The sequence below is a fragment of the Temnothorax longispinosus genome, chromosome 8 (genome assembly GCF_030848805.1).
Source record: "Temnothorax longispinosus isolate EJ_2023e chromosome 8, Tlon_JGU_v1, whole genome shotgun sequence".
NCBI lineage: Eukaryota > Metazoa > Arthropoda > Insecta > Hymenoptera > Formicidae > Temnothorax > Temnothorax longispinosus.
Window position 1 is genome coordinate 14,515,690 of NC_092365.1, and position 17,407 is coordinate 14,533,096.

At 43.8% G+C, this 17,407-nt stretch overlaps 1 protein-coding gene across 1 annotated transcript in view; it reads right to left on the bottom strand.

The window, feature by feature from the left end:
- The window catches only part of LOC139818414 (irregular chiasm C-roughest protein), a 130,830-nt gene that overhangs the window by 12,548 nt on the left and 100,875 nt on the right, over positions 1-17,407 (bottom strand). Inside the window, exons 4-12 of the mRNA XM_071787107.1 lie at positions 16,779-16,979; positions 14,875-14,984; positions 11,188-11,339; positions 10,344-10,654; positions 9,176-9,416; positions 3,844-3,999; positions 3,328-3,578; positions 2,902-3,134; positions 1,012-1,141 (exon numbers count right to left, since the gene is read on the bottom strand). Coding sequence (XP_071643208.1) covers positions 1,012-1,141; positions 2,902-3,134; positions 3,328-3,578; positions 3,844-3,999; positions 9,176-9,416; positions 10,344-10,654; positions 11,188-11,339; positions 14,875-14,984; positions 16,779-16,979 — 1,785 coding nt within the window. The remainder of the gene's footprint in view (positions 1-1,011; positions 1,142-2,901; positions 3,135-3,327; positions 3,579-3,843; positions 4,000-9,175; positions 9,417-10,343; positions 10,655-11,187; positions 11,340-14,874; positions 14,985-16,778; positions 16,980-17,407) is intronic.

Below are 17,407 nucleotides of genomic sequence, written 5' to 3' on the forward strand. Positions count from 1 at the left end.
CGTAACACACATATTTAATTACACCATCTCCATAGAAACATAAAACAGATATTCTAGCTAATGTTTCCATCTATATCCATTAAACTATAAAGCCTCAAATAGTGCAAAGATTGAATTATACAGTATGAAAACAGCGAGTAATATGCGAGCGGAAAAGTGATAAAAGCCATATTTTTTCTCATTTCGGGAAATAAAAGGATTTGCGAAACTGTAATACGAATTTCAGCTACGTTATTATGGTACTTTTTCTACGATTCTAGAACAAAAAAAATTGATAATTTTACGTTTTTGCCATAGTGACTAAACATTGCACTTTATCAAATGTGTGATATTATTACTGGTTTATATTATTATTTCGCTCAATAGCTCGTATACTACACTACGCTGCCTGTTTTTCACTCCGTTTGCTTCGATCATAAACATACACGTATAATCAGTATGCTTAAGATAAATAAAAAAATGTAAGTGAAAAATAATAAATCGCTATTGCGAATTTTGTCTAATAAAAGTTAAAGAAATAAACAACGTAGAAGGACAAAATATAAATCAATTTTATCATAATCTATGCGCATCCGCGTAATTACCAAAACCCATATTAATATGCACATATCCCTTAATACCGCGCTTATATGCTCCGAGATTAAATCCGGACCGTCGATGAAACTCAACCGTGCTTAAAACACAACTTACCTGACTACCAGATTTTTAATTTATTTTTCTTTTTTCAAGCGGAGCTTTTTTTTCTTTACGTATCTTACGCGAAGGCATGCGATGCAGTGAACAGGCAAAAACAATTTACAGCAGAAATTTACGTGCGTCGGGGAATTGGAATGGGGCCGTACGGGAAAGGATTAGCGTTGCAAAATGAAAGTAGCGCGCGCGCAGTTGCAATGGCTTTGCAATATTGACAGTTTGCTCCCGATCTACCCCAAGTTGCACGAAGCACCACAGCACTACGGCGTCGGCGTAACTACGTTTAGGAATTTGACATACATTTCACTTTGTACCAACCTGCGGGCCAGCGCCGTTCAAGGTATTCAAGCTATTCATTCTCATTGCCTGCGTGTACGGCGGCGGTGCCGGCGTGACTCCCGGCACGGCTGTGTGCGGCGCGTGTCGGAGCTGCTCGGCCGCTGACATTCTGTATTCGTTTGTAAGAAAGAAATGCAGCGTTAGTGACGGGAAATCGGACTTTTTTCCCCGTGTCGGAATTTAAATCGCGGAAAGAGAAGAGAGCGCGAGAAAACAGGCATGCAAACAGTAACTGAATCCGACTCGTCGCGGTTTCGTTCCTGTACCAGGTGTCACGAGTGCTTCAACGTTTCTTTGTTATATGAGCATCGACGCGCATCGTCGAATATATTCTCATACGTTTGTCGTTTATCGTATCGTATCGTATTGGCCGATTAATGATTAATAGCTGACACTTTGACGCTTAATAAAATTGCAGAGTAATAACCAAAGTTTGTTCGTAAAGTGTGATACGTTAAACTAGTTATAAAACATTGCGCTCAACGTTGCTTATTTTATCTTTGTTACAAATGAAACTTATAATTATCTTAATAGATATCACGTATTTTTCAAAATTTTACTTGAAAAATATACCAAATATTAATTAATATATATATTTAAAATATTTATGCTACTTTTAGCGTAGAAATCGATCGCGCGTAAAAAAGAACAGAAAAGTGGTATATTCAGATTTTGAAATTGAATCACTTCAAGAAAAGTATCTTAAAGTTCCGTCAGTCACGTTTACCATTGCAAAGCGTTCCTCTCTGATATCTTTTCCTATTTCGAAAAAGGAAATTTTCAAGAGACCTCGACGTTGACAGCTCTCGGTCAGCTTTTATCCTACAACTACGTTATAACGCGGACATGAACTGAAACCATAACGAATTCACTCTTCGTTTCGGTCCTCGAGCCGAAGGAGTCGCCTCGTCTCGGCCTCGTACTCGAGTCCGACGCGAAAGGAGTCTTGGATTCTGGGTCTGAATTGAAACAAAACATGTGAAGTTGTTGCTGTTTGCATCCTTGGCGGAGGAAGGTAAACAGAAGGAAGCGAAGGCACGTATGAACCAGATGCGGGTGGCGAAACGTGGACTCGGGTATCTAGACACAATAGTGAGACGCTTCGAGGCGAGGTCATCATCCGCTAGGAGAGTATAAAATTTTGAAAGGAGGACCACTGAAACGCAACGAAACAAGAATTTTAAGAGCTCGGGAAAGCAGAGAGAGAGAGAGAGAGTGAGAGAGAGAGAGCCAAATTCAATGTACAGTCGCAGACGGAATTTACGCGATCCTTGAATAGAATTTACGTTCTGTTTTTTTCCCCAAGCAAATTTTTTCCTTCCTCTCTTCTTACTTGATTTTTTAATCATCGTGCTTCCGTAATATTTTTAAGGCAGGCGAGCATTTCCCGGAGCTCGCGCGAGGCGCAACCGCGCTTCGCTCTCATATCTAATTTAGCCGTTCGCGACGGGCGCATTCCCGGCACGTACGGCGTGAGATTCTCGCGCACGGGGATGACAAGCGTTGCGCGACGTATACGTAAACGGAACGTGATGTCACCTAAGGTATCCGCGGCCGATCAATGACACGAGCCAATTAAAATTAGTCCGAGGCATCCGCGCGCGAGCTCCGATCCAAGATTCTCGGGACTATGTTGACGCTCTCAGAAATTTTGGAACTTTGATCGAGCGTCAACGCGCGTTATTTCCTTGGCTTACATGGAGAAGGAATTATGTTGCACTAGAGATACACCGGGGCTATCGTTCTTGCAGATTATCTCACGCATCTGGAGTCGAAAATTTGTAGAAAAATTTTAACTATCGATTTTAATTATCGATTAGATAATAATCAATAATAAAATAGTAAATCCTTGTTTTCCTTCTGGCTTACCTAAGATAAGGGTTGCCATATGTCGCGGAAAATCGCGGATCGATTGGCGTCGTCTGCGGAGTCGTGCTGCCCAGGTTGGCCGAGCTGAGTCCGATTTTTTTCGATGATAGGATACCGCCCGAGGATATCCTGCTCAAGGACTCTCGCGAAGCGCCCATGCTCTGTGTCGTTGGTGGCATATAATCGCGAGTGTAGTCAACGTATGGCACGTAACCGTTGTTGTTACTACCGTCCTACGGAAACAAACGCAACGTCTCAATATTGAATAGATTTTAATATTGTTTTTATTGGATATAGACAAGACAAATAACGAGAAATATCTCTGTGTAAAAAAGTCTATTCTGGATCCTTTTTCTTCGCACTTTTTCAAGCGGTATCTCACAGTCGTTAAAGTACCGAGCGCAAACGTACTCTAAATCCACTTACGGTATTCTTCGGCGGGAAGGAAGGCTCGGTATAATCGGCGCTGTAACGATAACCGGATAATGGATTCGGCACTGGTCCAGCAAGCGCCAAGGCATTTACTCCTCTGGTACTTCCTTCGCCTTCACTGTCAAGGGCCGTGACACTTTCCGCGTTGCTGACACTGGACCCCGCTCGGATGTCCGCTTTGACATCCGAGAGGTTGCTGCTCCTATCGCTTTCTCTGTATCGATCGGCGTTAGAATCGGTTTCCTCTGTATGAATTAGAAAAAAAAAGATTGCAATCGATGCACACGCAGGTGTCTTAAAAAAAACTTAAGAATATGAATTTTTAAAACGTCGAAAAAGAGCACGTTAACGTATTTATTGCAAGGCAGAATAAAAGTTAGATTTGAAAGAGCTATTTCAAGCATTATATTGGATATTACTTTCTATTGTATTGGGTGTAACATTCATTACTTTAAAACAATTAAGCTTACAACAACTTGTATGTTATTGGCGTTGTAGGTAATTACTTACGCATATCAGTCTCTTGATTTTGCGCCGTTCGCGGTCGTGGCTGCTTAATACGATCGCGACATTGTAGAATGAGTATGACTATTATGCCAATCAGGATCACGCAGACAACCAGTCCGGCGATGATCAAGATCAGTTGCCAATCGACTGGAATCAACGCTAAGCGTCATGGCTGGTTAAAATCTCGTTTGCCAGATGAAGAGCGCGAGGCGCGCTAGTTATTAATATACGCATCGTCGCATGAAAAGTGGCACGAGTCAACAACATCAAATTCCAGACGTCTCTCTCGAATAACAGCAATGCGTATCCGCGTGTCACGTCGTATTTTACTTGCAGATTAAGCGTAAATATTTATTTATTTTTACTCATTAAATTTATTTTCACGATTTATGCTATAATAAATTCGAGACTCGTGTTTTTTTAACTTGTGTCACTTTTTGCAGAAATGTTTCTACGCTCCCAAGATTTCGCCCCTTTTTTTTAGAATTAAGTCGACAGAAATTGGATAGTGACTCGAACAGCTTACAACGTTTGATATACATTAACAGCGAGTCATTTATCGGAGGCAATTATTTGATCGTGGGTAGCGATTAAAGTAGTTTGCAAATCATTAGCTAGAGAGCTAGCCGCGCAAATGAGCCGATTTAGAATCTCTCTGATCTTTCAGAAGCGCGGATGGCGATGAAGCGTTCCGCCGTGGACGTATATATTATTCTTACAAATTGTGATTTTCCGGAGCATCGTAAACGCGTAAAAGCCTCGGTACAAAAGAATTCAAATTATTACGCCGGTAAAAAGGTATTCCGCTGGCTTCTGCTCAAAAAGTCTACGAGATAGTTATACGGACGTTATATCGTGACAAACAACAATGTAAATTCCGGAAAGTGGAAATATCTTTCTTCTGCGTAAACAGCGGTAAAAACATTTCGTGTATTCCGATAAATATGTAATACACACGGTGATATAGATTCAGACATTTAAATATCTCATTTACTTGGCTTTTATAAGCGAAATATCTATTTCACCGGCTTTATCTCGGCGAGTCTAGGTATATGCGGTAAGAGACTCGGGCAATATATTTCAACTCCCTAATCATTCTTAAACTACTTTACATACTTTCGATCTGTTTGGAAAGAGCGAACCGATTTATAACACGCCGCCGCGCCGTCTACGTCCATTAGACCTACATCTGTTTCCGCGAATTTTATATATGATCAAAGAGAAGAATATAGATAATTCACGTAGCTCCATTATTTTAATGTCATAAAGGTTTCTTATGTACACCTATCTTTGCCCTATTATCATAAGTGTTTCCCCGAGCAATATTTAATATTTAAAGTCGATTCTGTCTCAACACAAATATCAGGATTGTTAACAAAAGATATTATATCTCTTGCGCTTTTGAGAGAGACTTTTATGCATTTAGAAAATATGAATGGCCGCTGTAAAACGGACGTGTATATATCTTGTGTACGTAGACACATATATTCTCGTCGAGTTACAATTAGCCCGTATTGTTTGCTTCCCGCGCAAACACGGGTTCTCATAATCGTTAATATCATGATCGTAAAATTAGAACTTTTTCGTTTCTAACGATATCGGTTTTAATATATCCTTCTTAAGTTTTTTAACGAGCGCTCCTCGAGATAACACGGGCGTGAGTTAAATTTATCCTCTTTGAATATACGTCTTTAAAATTATATGTGTGACAGCGGTACTCTTTAATCACGAGGGTTTTTACAGCGAGACGGAACGTTTCGATTAATGGTATTACTTCTTGCCCCAGAAATGCGCTACTATTACCGAGATTAGAGAAGACGATAATTCGTTTCACTATATTCCCGTTATATTTTAATATGAATATCAAGATTGATTCGCGCGCGCTCGACATTTTACTACGATTTTTTATTCGAAATATTTTAACAATATTAACACTTCGTCAACGGGGGCCAAGACATTTTACACATGCGCGAGTAAAAATTTATAATTTTTACATTGCAAACTATACATATATTCGTAAGCTTTCGAAAAAGTTAGAAGAAGAGGCGAAGGGGGGAAGGTAAGTTTTTGACATATTAATAAATATGAATAAAATAGTTAATGATTTGCCGCTTTGTGTCTTCGTCGCGACAAATGCGCGATGTAATAAGAAAGAAAACAACGGTTCATATACGAAGTTTTATGCGTCCCCGTCGGTGAAGTGTTAATATCCTCTCAGCGTTTTAGCAAAACATCGCGTTGCATGAAATTAGCCGCGATGACGTGTCGAATTTCGCTAATCACCGGCCGCGGTATTGCGTGGTGCGCGCGCGAGCGAGCGCGCCCCCCGGGTGCATGTCGAATAGCAATCGCCGCGTATCCTCGCGTCTTTTTACCCGCCCCGGGTAAACCTAGCGTAGAAACGAGCATCGGGAATGTCGGGAGTCGGACGATTTATCTATTATTCGGTTCATGCGATTGCTATTAACGTGTCTCTCGTCGACTCTTGCGTCCGTCGCTTCGCGTTCGGCTAGAGAATCTCGCGAGAAGTTAACCGTGGTCATGGTCAAACTTCCCTAATCGCCCACTACGCCTTGCGCGCTACTCGGAGCATATGTCGAATCGCAGTCGCCCCGCGTCCCCGCATCTTTTTATGTGTCGCAGGTAAACCTCGCCCTCGCGTACAAACGAGTGTCTGGGATACCGAATCTAGTGACGGGCGATCGTCTCGGCGTGTTAATTGACCCGCGCGATCGCGATTAACGTGTCTCTCGAGTCTCGAAATCGGGGCCCGTTGGAAATTTTTTCCGAGAACGCATGAAGTTGGCAGTGATGACGTCACCAAATTTCTCTAATCGCCCAGTACGCATTGCGCGCTGCTCGGAGTATGTCGGGTCGCGACCGCCCCGCGTCTTGCGTCCCCGCATCTTTTTATGTGTCGCAGGTAAACCTCGCTCTCGTGTACAAACACTACAAACGAGTGTCTGGGGTACCGAATCTAGTGACGGGCGATCGTCTCGGCGTGTTAATTGACCCGCGCGATCGCGATTAACGTGTCTCTTGAGTCTCGAAACTGGAGCCCGTTGGAAATTTTTTCGAGAACGCATGAAGTTGGCCGTGCGTGACGTGATCAAATTTCTCTAATCGCCCAGTACGCATTGCGCGCTACTCGCGAGTATGTCGGATCGCAACCGCCCCGCGTCCCCGCATCTTTTCATGTGTCCCAGGTAAACCTCGCGTACAAACGAGTGTCGGGAGAATTGAATCTAATGACGGGCGATCATCTCGGCTTGTTAATTGACCCGCGCGATCACGATTAGTACGTCTCTCAGGCCCCGAAATCGACGGCGTACGTTCTCGTTGTCGAGAATTTTTTCGGAACGCACGAAGTTAGCCGCGGTGACGTTGCCGAGTTTCCTCAACCGCCTATAAGTACGCCATTACGTGTTGCGCGTCTCGCGGAGTATGTCGGGTCGCAACACTCGCAATCGCCGCGTCCTTTTGCTCGTCCCAAGTAATTCTCGCGTACAAACGAGTGTCGGGGATATCGAATCTAGTGACGGGCGTTCGTTTCGTCGTGTTAATTGACCCGCGCGATCACGATTAGTACGTCTCTCAGGCTCCGAAATCGACGGCGTACGTTCTCATTGTCGAGAATTTTTTCGGAACGCACGAAGTTAGCCGCGGTGACGTTGCCGAGTATCCTCAACCGCCCTAAGTACGCCATTACGCGTTGCGCGTCTCGCGGAGTATGTCGGGTCGCAACACTCGCAATCGCCGCGTCCTTTTGCTCGTCCCAAGTAATTCTCGCGTACAAACGAGTGTCGGGGATATCGAATCTAGTGACGGGCGTTCGTTTCGTCGTGTTAATTGACTCGCGCGATCGCGATTAGCACGTATCTCGGGTAACGAAATCGACGGCGTACGTTCTCGTCGTCGTCGGGAATTTTTTCGGAACGCACGAAGTTAGCCGCGGTCACGTAACCGAGTTTCGCTATAACTGCCTGCCGGGACATATTACGCGCGCGAGCCCGGAGTCCGATGTTGGGCAGGATTCGCTTCGCCGGGATCTCGATATTTGCGTCTCTCGTATCTCGGCTCGTCCGGCGAGCACCGCGAGCCGCGAGTGCCATTCAGCTGTCGAGGATCATCGAGGATCACCGAGGATCATCGAGCGCGTCAAAGGAGGCATCGAGCACGACAAGGAACCGTCGCCGACATCGCCGTGGATCAATGGAGGCGAATACTCGCGCGCGTCTAGAATGTTCGAGTATAACGGCCGGTGCTCCCCGTCAGCCGTGATTGCTCGCGACGCGCGTCTTCCCGGAGTCGCTTCTCGGAATTTCGCGCCGCCTCGAAAACATTTGGACGAAAAAACGTCACGCGACGGGAGTCGGGAGTGTCGCACGAATGTACCGGGCGATCAATCAGTGTTGGTGGGTCGGTTATTTCGCTCGATCGCGATCGAAAACGAGTGAACCGTTTCGCTAATATATATGTGCGTATTGTATTCGCGAATCGCGAGTGATTTCCGATCGGAGTGCATCGAGGGATCGCGTTTCGACGAGGGAAGCTGCGGTCGCTGTGTGAATGATCGTGAGTATATATAAAGTTTAAAATTAACACAGATAATAGGTACATTTAGCGCACCTGACGATATGTCTATCAAGTAAAAACTTAAGATAAAATTACTCGCATACGAGGAAAAAATCGATGTGTAATTTAAACAATTTTTAGAAAAAATAATTGATCAAATAACTTTTCAGGTATAAATGAGAGGATCGTGGGCAACATCGAGAAATCACCGTCGCGTTTCGACGAAGCTGCGATCACGTCGCTGTGGATAATCGTGAGTTATATATAAAGTTTAAATTTTAATGCGGATTATAGGTACATTTGGCGCACCTGACGATATATCAACGTTTAAAATGTTAAGGATCTTCCAATTTTTGACGAAATAAAATTGGAATTCGGATTAATAATTTTTTGCGTAACAAGAGATTTTTACCTGGGAGATACTAACAATAAATGACTCACTTGACATTTCTATAGATCGTAAAAATATATTTAATTTAATAAATTAGCCAAAAAATGTTGGTATATAGCATCGCATAAAGTTATATATAAAAAATATGAAATATTTAGCAGTGATATCGTGATTAAATCTTCGCGGAGAGGAAAATTTACTCTACGGCCCTCGACAAATGGTATCGCTTCCCCTCGCTAAACGAACCTATTATCCGACAATATGTACATTCGAATTGGCAAAATCTTGGGTAGCTTATCTAGAGATGAGGCGCGCGCGATCGGGCGAGAGCAAGAGGGAGTAATCCGCCGTCGGATATCAAACACTTACTGTGCGCTGTCAGTTTGATGATGACGGAATCCGTGCCGAAGCTGTTCGTAACCGTGCAGTTGTAATCCCCGAAGTACGTCGATATAGGATCCAGTAGGGTGACAGTGCTGACTACTCTCTCGGCCGCGTATTCCTCTTGCACGTAGAACGGCGTATTGTTCGACGTGAAATTGAGCTCGCGGCCGGCGAAGCTCCACACCACCGATTCCGCTTTTGGCACGGATATCGCGGTGCACTTAACCTGGGAAGCAAATCGGGGGAAAAACGTCCCGGTTGGAATAAAAAAAATTGCGGTTAAGCGGGAGTCCTTTTCCACCCCCCGACCCCGACCCCGATCCCGACCCCGCGCCATCGCCGTTCCCCGGTCTTTCACCCTCGTCAACCTGGGCGATCCGCGCGGCTCTTCTGTCTCTTCTAAAAGTGTTTCAAGCATCGGCGGAGAGAAAAATGTGGGAATTGCGATCGCGCGATCATCGTGAGCCCCTGGTGTCAGCGCGAGGACACCACGTATGTACAATATGGGAGCGTTGCCGAAACGCTTGGACGAGCTTCGAGTGCCAGAGTTTATCTGAATTCGAAACACGGCACGGAAAATTCGTATATCGACGTGCGCCTTTTTCAACCGGAGATTGAAACCGATATAATTTTAACGAATTTTGGATAAACGTTATCTTATTACATTAATTATTGCACAAATTAAATAGCTATTGCTTGACCGGGATACTTATCACACTTCGGCAAAAACTTACGGAAACGCAGTTATTTCTGGACGAACTTGATACACATTTTTCTCCGCGTTTCGACGCGAAAACGTTTATCGAGGCCGCTCGGAGCGAATCAACACTCCGTACGTTGACCGCCCTACAGATTTTCATATTTTCATGTCGCGGATGAAGTTAAATTATCCAGAGTAAATTATACTGAGTGCTTCCTGATAACTGCCGTCCCCGGCTGAAAAGATCTTTCCGGCGGCGCGGCGGGGTGCTTCCGTAAAATAATAATTCATGATATACACGCGGGCGCGCGGGCGGGACGGCACTCAAGAAAATTACGCGCGGGTCGCGCGTTTCTTTTCGCTAGACGGTCGCGTCTGTAGGTACATGATACTTGACGATTTCACCGATCGCGGGTCAAAGAACGTCGCCCCCGAGAATATGTGTGTACGCACCTTGACCACTCCCTCGTCGGGCACGTACTGGATCCTTTGCGACACTATGCTCGGCGGTGCGCGAATGTAGATGTTGGCATGGCCGGTTAATTCCGGAAAGCCCGGCACACGGGCCTTACAGTAGTAACGACCGGCGGTGTCGGGGCTCACAAAGACGCTTATGTTCGGACTGGTGGCGACCGTTCGCTCCGAATCCTCATGGTACCACAGAATCTCCGGCGTCGGATTCCCGTCTACGTCGCACTGCAGGATCTCCGTCGCGCCGTAATGCGTTTCCACGGAGAGCGGCGGGTGCCGAAATTGCGGGCCGTCTGAGGAAATTCAATTTTAACCCCCTCTCTCGGGTCAGCTTGCGCGAAAATGAACTCGCGCGGGGTGGAAGAGAGAAAAAAAAAATGTTACTTCCTTACCCGCGCGTCTATTCCGGCGCGGATTATTTCGAGAAAGAGAGAGCGCGCGCGCGGCTCTCTATATTTTATATCGTTACCGCGATTGCTCCTTTAACACGCTTGTAAGGTACCGGCTTTACGGTAAAACGAAATTCTCTCTCGGCACGGTTTCGAGCAGCGCGCGTGCGGAACGCGCAGCGCACTATTTTATTCCTTTGCGCGATTGTATTTTCAGACCGCTGCGAGTTGAAACAGTATCATTTTTTTCTTTCGTACGGAATGAACGTTCTTGAAACTCTCCGGAATTCTTACGTGATCGCGAAATTTAATTTAATTTATTTCAGCGAAACGAAAATCTGAAATCTCGTATGATAGTCCTTAAAAAATTATTAATTCCCTCTGCGTTATTTCGTTATTACCGGGAGTAATATTAATTAAGTTTTTCTCGCGCTTACATCTTATATCCAAGGTTTGGCTCTCCTCGCTCTTGCCGACTTCGTTCGAAACCTCGCACTTGACGGTCGCGTCGTGCAGCTCGCGGGTAGCGTTGTGAATAATCATCTCCGTGGTGTAGTCCCCAATCACCTTTTTCTTGTTGATAAACCACCTGGAAGAGAAAAGCGAAATAAATGTCGTTTAAAGAGGATGGTCTAAAGGTATAGCGTCTCCTCTCTGCATAATAATTCGACCCTTGGCCGTGTGCAATGAGCCGACGCTGTCGATCAAAAACTCACGGGATTATCAGGCATTTTTCACAACTCGAGTCTTCTCCCTCCACCGTTTTACAACTTTCCCGCGTCATCTCCTATCCCGGATCAATACGACTTTTTAATAACGCGGTGCATCTAAACGATTACTTCTCTGTGACTCGATGCCAGAGCCGTTTTTTTTTCCTACCGATTTTGCATTGTATATTTCACATCGTACATATAGGGCATCTCGAAATTAATATGCAGTTAGTGTACGAAATGTGCACATGGTTTTCAATTGGATTTCTTTTTAAATGTAGCTGGATACCCCTTTCTTTACATTTCAACGTTTGACATTTCGGTAATCTTAAGTTAAAACTTTTATAAAGTTAATTACAAATCAAATGTGAAAAATAGATGTTGCAATTAACATTGGTTCGTATTTCTCAAATTTCATTTTACGTTTGCGATGTCGCGAGAGGTTGATTTTAAATTAATCAAGGCGGATACTTGTAAAGTTGGTTCGGGGACGTTTTGTACACGTGCTTTATGACGTTTCCTTACCGCGAAGTACTCCGCCACTCGACTTTTGCCAACCGAGGCGTCCTCACGAAGGATCCGAGCGATTTATCTCGAGCATCGTTTGGCCGCACAATCGAGGAAAAGAGTCTCGGCGTCGTCGTTTCGAATGGTAATAAACGGGAGAGGGCAGGCTGCGCTTTTCACAGCGACGAAACGGCCTTCGCGTACAATCAGCGAAAAGGCGAGAGAGCGAGAGAGCGAGGGAGAGTGAGTCGAATCGAACTGGAACGACGACTTACCGAGCTCGTGTGTCTCTAGGCAAGAGAGACCCAGAGAGTAGTGCGCCATCCTTCGCCTACCCTCTACCACCCTCCTTTCGCGCGCCCTTCACCCCTCGCATCGCAATCGATTTTATCGGAGCCGTAGAGCCGTCCGACAGACAATTTACCTCGCAAAGATGCCGGCAAAAGCGCTGTGCAACGTACATTCGCGCAAATACTGTGCCATAACGACTCGATAAACATCCAAGTGTCTGTAGGTCATCTCGTACCTTCCGGTAAAGTTTCAACTCTTCCGCGTACGCATCTATAGAGTGTGTGTTCGAGAAAGGCGCGATCTAACTTTAGCAAGATATTTTACTCGCAGCGAGATTGAAAGAAGTTTTATGAATCCGCCAATATCTTCCTATTTCGAGTTGTAATACGTTATATGTGTTTTGTCACCGGAGGGGGTTTGTTTCTCGTCTCTAGCGCGAGCGGAATACGTCTCGAGAAACGAGTTTTTGTCAGTTTGAAAAAACAGTTTGTGCACTTGCTCCGGCGTGCGCGCCAATTTCTTTCTTATTCATAATTTATTTATGTGCAATAACTTGCACATGAATAAATTATGAATGAGAAAGAGCAGAAAATTTAGTCTCACGATGAATAGGTAGATATTTTCTGTACCACTTCATTTTCTGTAACCTGCGAATTTATCAAAGTGATTTTGATCACGGAAATAACGCAAAATTAATTAGTATCCGAAATTAATTAACCCTACGAATTAACTTATCTCGCGCATCTGACTTCCTACATTTCCTTGAATATTGTACAATCCTTTCTCCGCGCCACTGTAATGAGATCGTGCAAAAACTGATACGATAGCGCGGGCTTTGTTACTTTTGTTGTCTCGCTGTTTAACGCCGCGCGAAAGCATCGAAAAATCACGTCGTCGGACTCTCGTCTCTCTTTCTTCCTCAATTTTCACTTGTATTCGGACCTTTTTTACGGACGGCGACGACGACCGTTGTAAAAGCTATAAAAAGCTGCGGAAGCTATAAAAGCTGTTAAAGCGACTGGTAACTAACGTTCGTTATCGTCAATACAATGTGGTCCTCTGGATGCTCTTTACTCGTTTCTCCGTCTATCCTACCCGTGAAGTCCCATAAGCGGATCAAGTTTCTTTTTTTCCACGGAGCTTTAACACACACATTACCTACGCCTGGAAAAGATCTGTCGCAACTCAAAAAAAGAAGAAAGAAAATGATTTTGAGCTTTTGTATCCGTGCAATGTAAAAGCTGCCCGTTCAGTTTATATACAGGAAAAGACCCACAATTTAAATATCAGTCCTCGCAAAAAATTATCGTAAATCGAAATCCTTTTGTTTCTACCTTTACATTTAAGTTAATTTACAAAACTCTCGCGGGATAAAATGCAACGAAGTAAAAGAACGTCGGAGAGCCACATTGCGCGTCAATACTACACGCTAAACGTTTGAAACTCTAAAAAGAGAAACCTGGTTTTGCAAATTGCGGTAATGTTTTTTTTAGATATCCAATCTGCCGCTTTCTCGGGGGGTGATATTTTCGACGAGCCGATTTAATTCGAGCGACCATCCGATAATCTCGTAAATTAATACAGCCGCGTCATCCGGGGCGAGCGCGGTGTCCTTTTTTTTCCCCCGGCGGGATGTTGCGTAACGAATAATTTAAAAGCAATCAAAGCGGGGGGCCCGCTAGGCGAAACCCGCAAACGCGCTGCACGTTAACACGTGCGCGCGCAACACCGTCCTGAATTTGACATTGTCCTCTTTGTAGAGACGGATATCGATCATCCGCCTTCTCTTTGTCGCTCGTAGCCAATGTACGAACAACGCGAGACTCACGTTTTGCTTACGCGCCCTCGCGTGCTCGTTCGCGCCGACGGCGTCGCTCACCTGTAGCGACATGATATCGTGAGAAACTATCGATATTTCGGGGAAACTTTGAGTAGTTTAAGGCTCACTGGGAACCGATCGTTTTAAGGAAAGGGGAGCTGATACGAGTCGGATCGCTTGTATACGTCATATTTTATTTGCGCATGCAAAAAGGGAAGTTTCAGTTTAGATCTCGAGACCGCTCTCCAGCAAATATTTTCCCAACAAACACCCGAAAGTTTGGAAAAATAATTCAGACGAGAATTAAAACGAAACAGTCGATATTTTACGGCTGATTACGATGATTTCTGACGTAATACGTATAGGAAAATTTAATCGTGCGTTATTTGCGATTTCCGGTATTAGCCTCCTTGTCCTATTATCAATATTTCGCTTGTTGTATGTTAATTATAGGTACACAGAGGGTAACTATTAAGTAACCATTTTGAAGCTCGCGTTCCAGCTATATTGACTTTATATTGAACAACGTACCGAGGCGACCCGATTTAGAGTAAAGTTTGGATTATCGTAAATCCGTGGAGAGGAGTCTTACTTGATTTTTAATAAATAATAATTTATTTAACAATTTTGTCAGTTTTATACGTTCTTACAACAAAATATAATTATGATCTTTAGAAGCTAACATAAATCCATTAAATTATTTTGCAATAACTCAATTAGGAATTGGGTATTTAAATCTTGCTTGTTCCGATATTAATAAAGCATTAAGTCGATATCTTATTCGTGTTTTTGCTTACCTGTATTCTACGTCGGGTGGGTTGGCCTCGGCGCAACATTTGAACCTAAGCTCGGAACCTTCGACAATGCGATCGATCTTCGAGAGAGACACCTTCGGTGCGTAACGTACCTGAAAACAAAACGCGTAAATCGCCTTCCTCCGTTTTTCAGGCTCCCTATCACGCGGAAATCGAACGCGGTCCGCTCGATATTATCGTCGCGCTCTCATCCCGAGGTGTGGGCTACGTGTGCGTAGCCCGGAATAATAATGATGCATATCCATTACTGCGCGTTTGAAATTTTCGAAGCGTTCGTTACATATTTCACAAGGGAAATAGGGAGATACATCCCGTAGTATATCACTCAAACTCGATACACTTCCAGAATTGAATGAAATTTTACCTGTTCGATTGTAAGAGCTTGTCCGAAATCTTTTATGGACAATATGGACATGTATTTATTATATGTTATTTAAAACCCTATCCCTTTTTAAGGCTATCGCATGATTTTAAAGTTAGTATACTGGTTCGTTTGTAGGTACTGCGTTCTTCTTGCATTTATCGTAATTCCTTTTATCGATGGATTTTTTTTACCAAGTTTTCTTATATCAACAACGTTCAAGTATTTTTACAAGCGACTGAGTATGAGTACTTTCTCCATTTTCGATTCAAGAGAAAAGTTTAATTTTAAAAACGCTATTGTAGTAACAAAAGCGAGAAAAGGTTATTCTGCGAGAAACTTTTCGAATTTATTTAAACAGAATTTTAATATCTAAAGATTTATACAAAAGTATTTAATTTAGTATTAAAAATCGATCAATATTACATTAAAAGATTTATTCGATTAAGTAAACAAGTAAAATTTTATTAAACTACGTTATATTTATTCGATAAAATAAACAAGTAAAATTTTAATAAATTACGTTACGTAATCTGTAAAAAGATTATATACAATAATAACAGGTATTTTAATAGAAAGCGACTTCTGAATTGTCAAAAATTTGCCACTAAAATATAATAAAGGCGAGATACTCTCTTTTACCGTATATCGAGAATTGATTCGCTTTGTCGACACGTGCGTGGATGATAAAGAAAAAGTACGTTGAGGAAATAGGAGTTCGCTCGAACTCGCTTGCGTAAGAATTGCTTCCAATTAGGACGATATTAACGTCGAACTTATATTAGGAGTCGTGAAAAGCGCGGGTAATATATCCGGCGCAGTGTAAAAGAGTTAAGTAATAACTCGTGAAAATTTTCTCTGCAGGCCGGCGCGGCGCGGCGCGTTCGTAATATCGCGCCCTCTTCGTCGTCGCCGTCGCTGTCGCCGTTGTCGCAAATTCGAATGTTCCGCCCGGGCAAAAATCTCCGCGAGTTCGCTTCGTTGCCCTTTTCCATGAAACTATTTGTTCCCTTTGCCACTTCGGATAATGGAGTCTACGTCTCTGAAGAAAAGAGGGCGGAAGTAGTACCCGGAGAACGCGCCAAAGTACTCGCGCGCTCGCAGCACGAAAGTTGCGCCAGCGGATGGCGATTACCGCGCGCTAACCGCTTCTCAAGACACGACGTTAATTATTATACGTCGCCTCGTTACCCTCGTTACCCTCCCCTCTGCCCCTTTCCCCCCTTTCCCCCATCCCGGCCTCGCTTTCGCGCGACTCGCGTTAATTTCTTCCTCCGGTCAGCGAGTAAAAAGAGCGCGCGCAAAAGACCAGTAATTTTATTTCCCTTTAAGCGAGATTTCTATCTTCCCGTTTTCTTTTATTTTCCTCTGATTTCTCGACGTCTTGCTGACACGGTTCAGAGACTTATATTTCAGGACTTATTACCCTATATATTTCACGTAACACTGGCTTAAGCTCGGGGAGCTATTATCAGAATCGTGGGTGCGCTGAGCACTTAGGTAGGTACCAATTACTTCTACGTACCTCGACGCGAAGTTTGGCGCTTTGCGGCGAACGATCCGCCATATTTTGACTTTGGCACGTGAAAGTCGTGTTGTCGTGATCCTTCCGCGGCATCACTCTCAGGACGGACTTTACAGTAGTCAGCGGACCGTTATCGTACGCCTCCTTCGTGGTTTTGATGCCACGGTGTAGCACGTTGCCCAGTCCATCGATCCACGTGATCTGCAAGAAACGTTACAGTTAAAAATAGCGTCGCTCGAGAAAACACCCGCGTCAGGGAATTGACCCGTGACCGGAATTCTTATGCTTTTATTACCATAATGTTGCCCGTGGGACTTAAAAACTTGAGGTTTTTTTTTCTAAAAGGCTGCAGCTCTTTTAGGGAAACATTCCAACAAAAATGCAAGCCCATTTTGACGTTATATTGAAGGTAATTCGTTGCCATTTATCTGAAATAACTAGTTGGAATATTAATATTATATTTTCTTAATATATTCCGATCAAAATAGACGCAAAATTTCGTAAATTTTAAACAATATCCGCTCCCAATTTGCACAATTGTGTTTAAAATTTTCACGACGTTGTTTACAGATAAAAACCAATATAGCCTCGGAGTTGTTGGGAGGGGACGCGATTCGCAACGATCAATT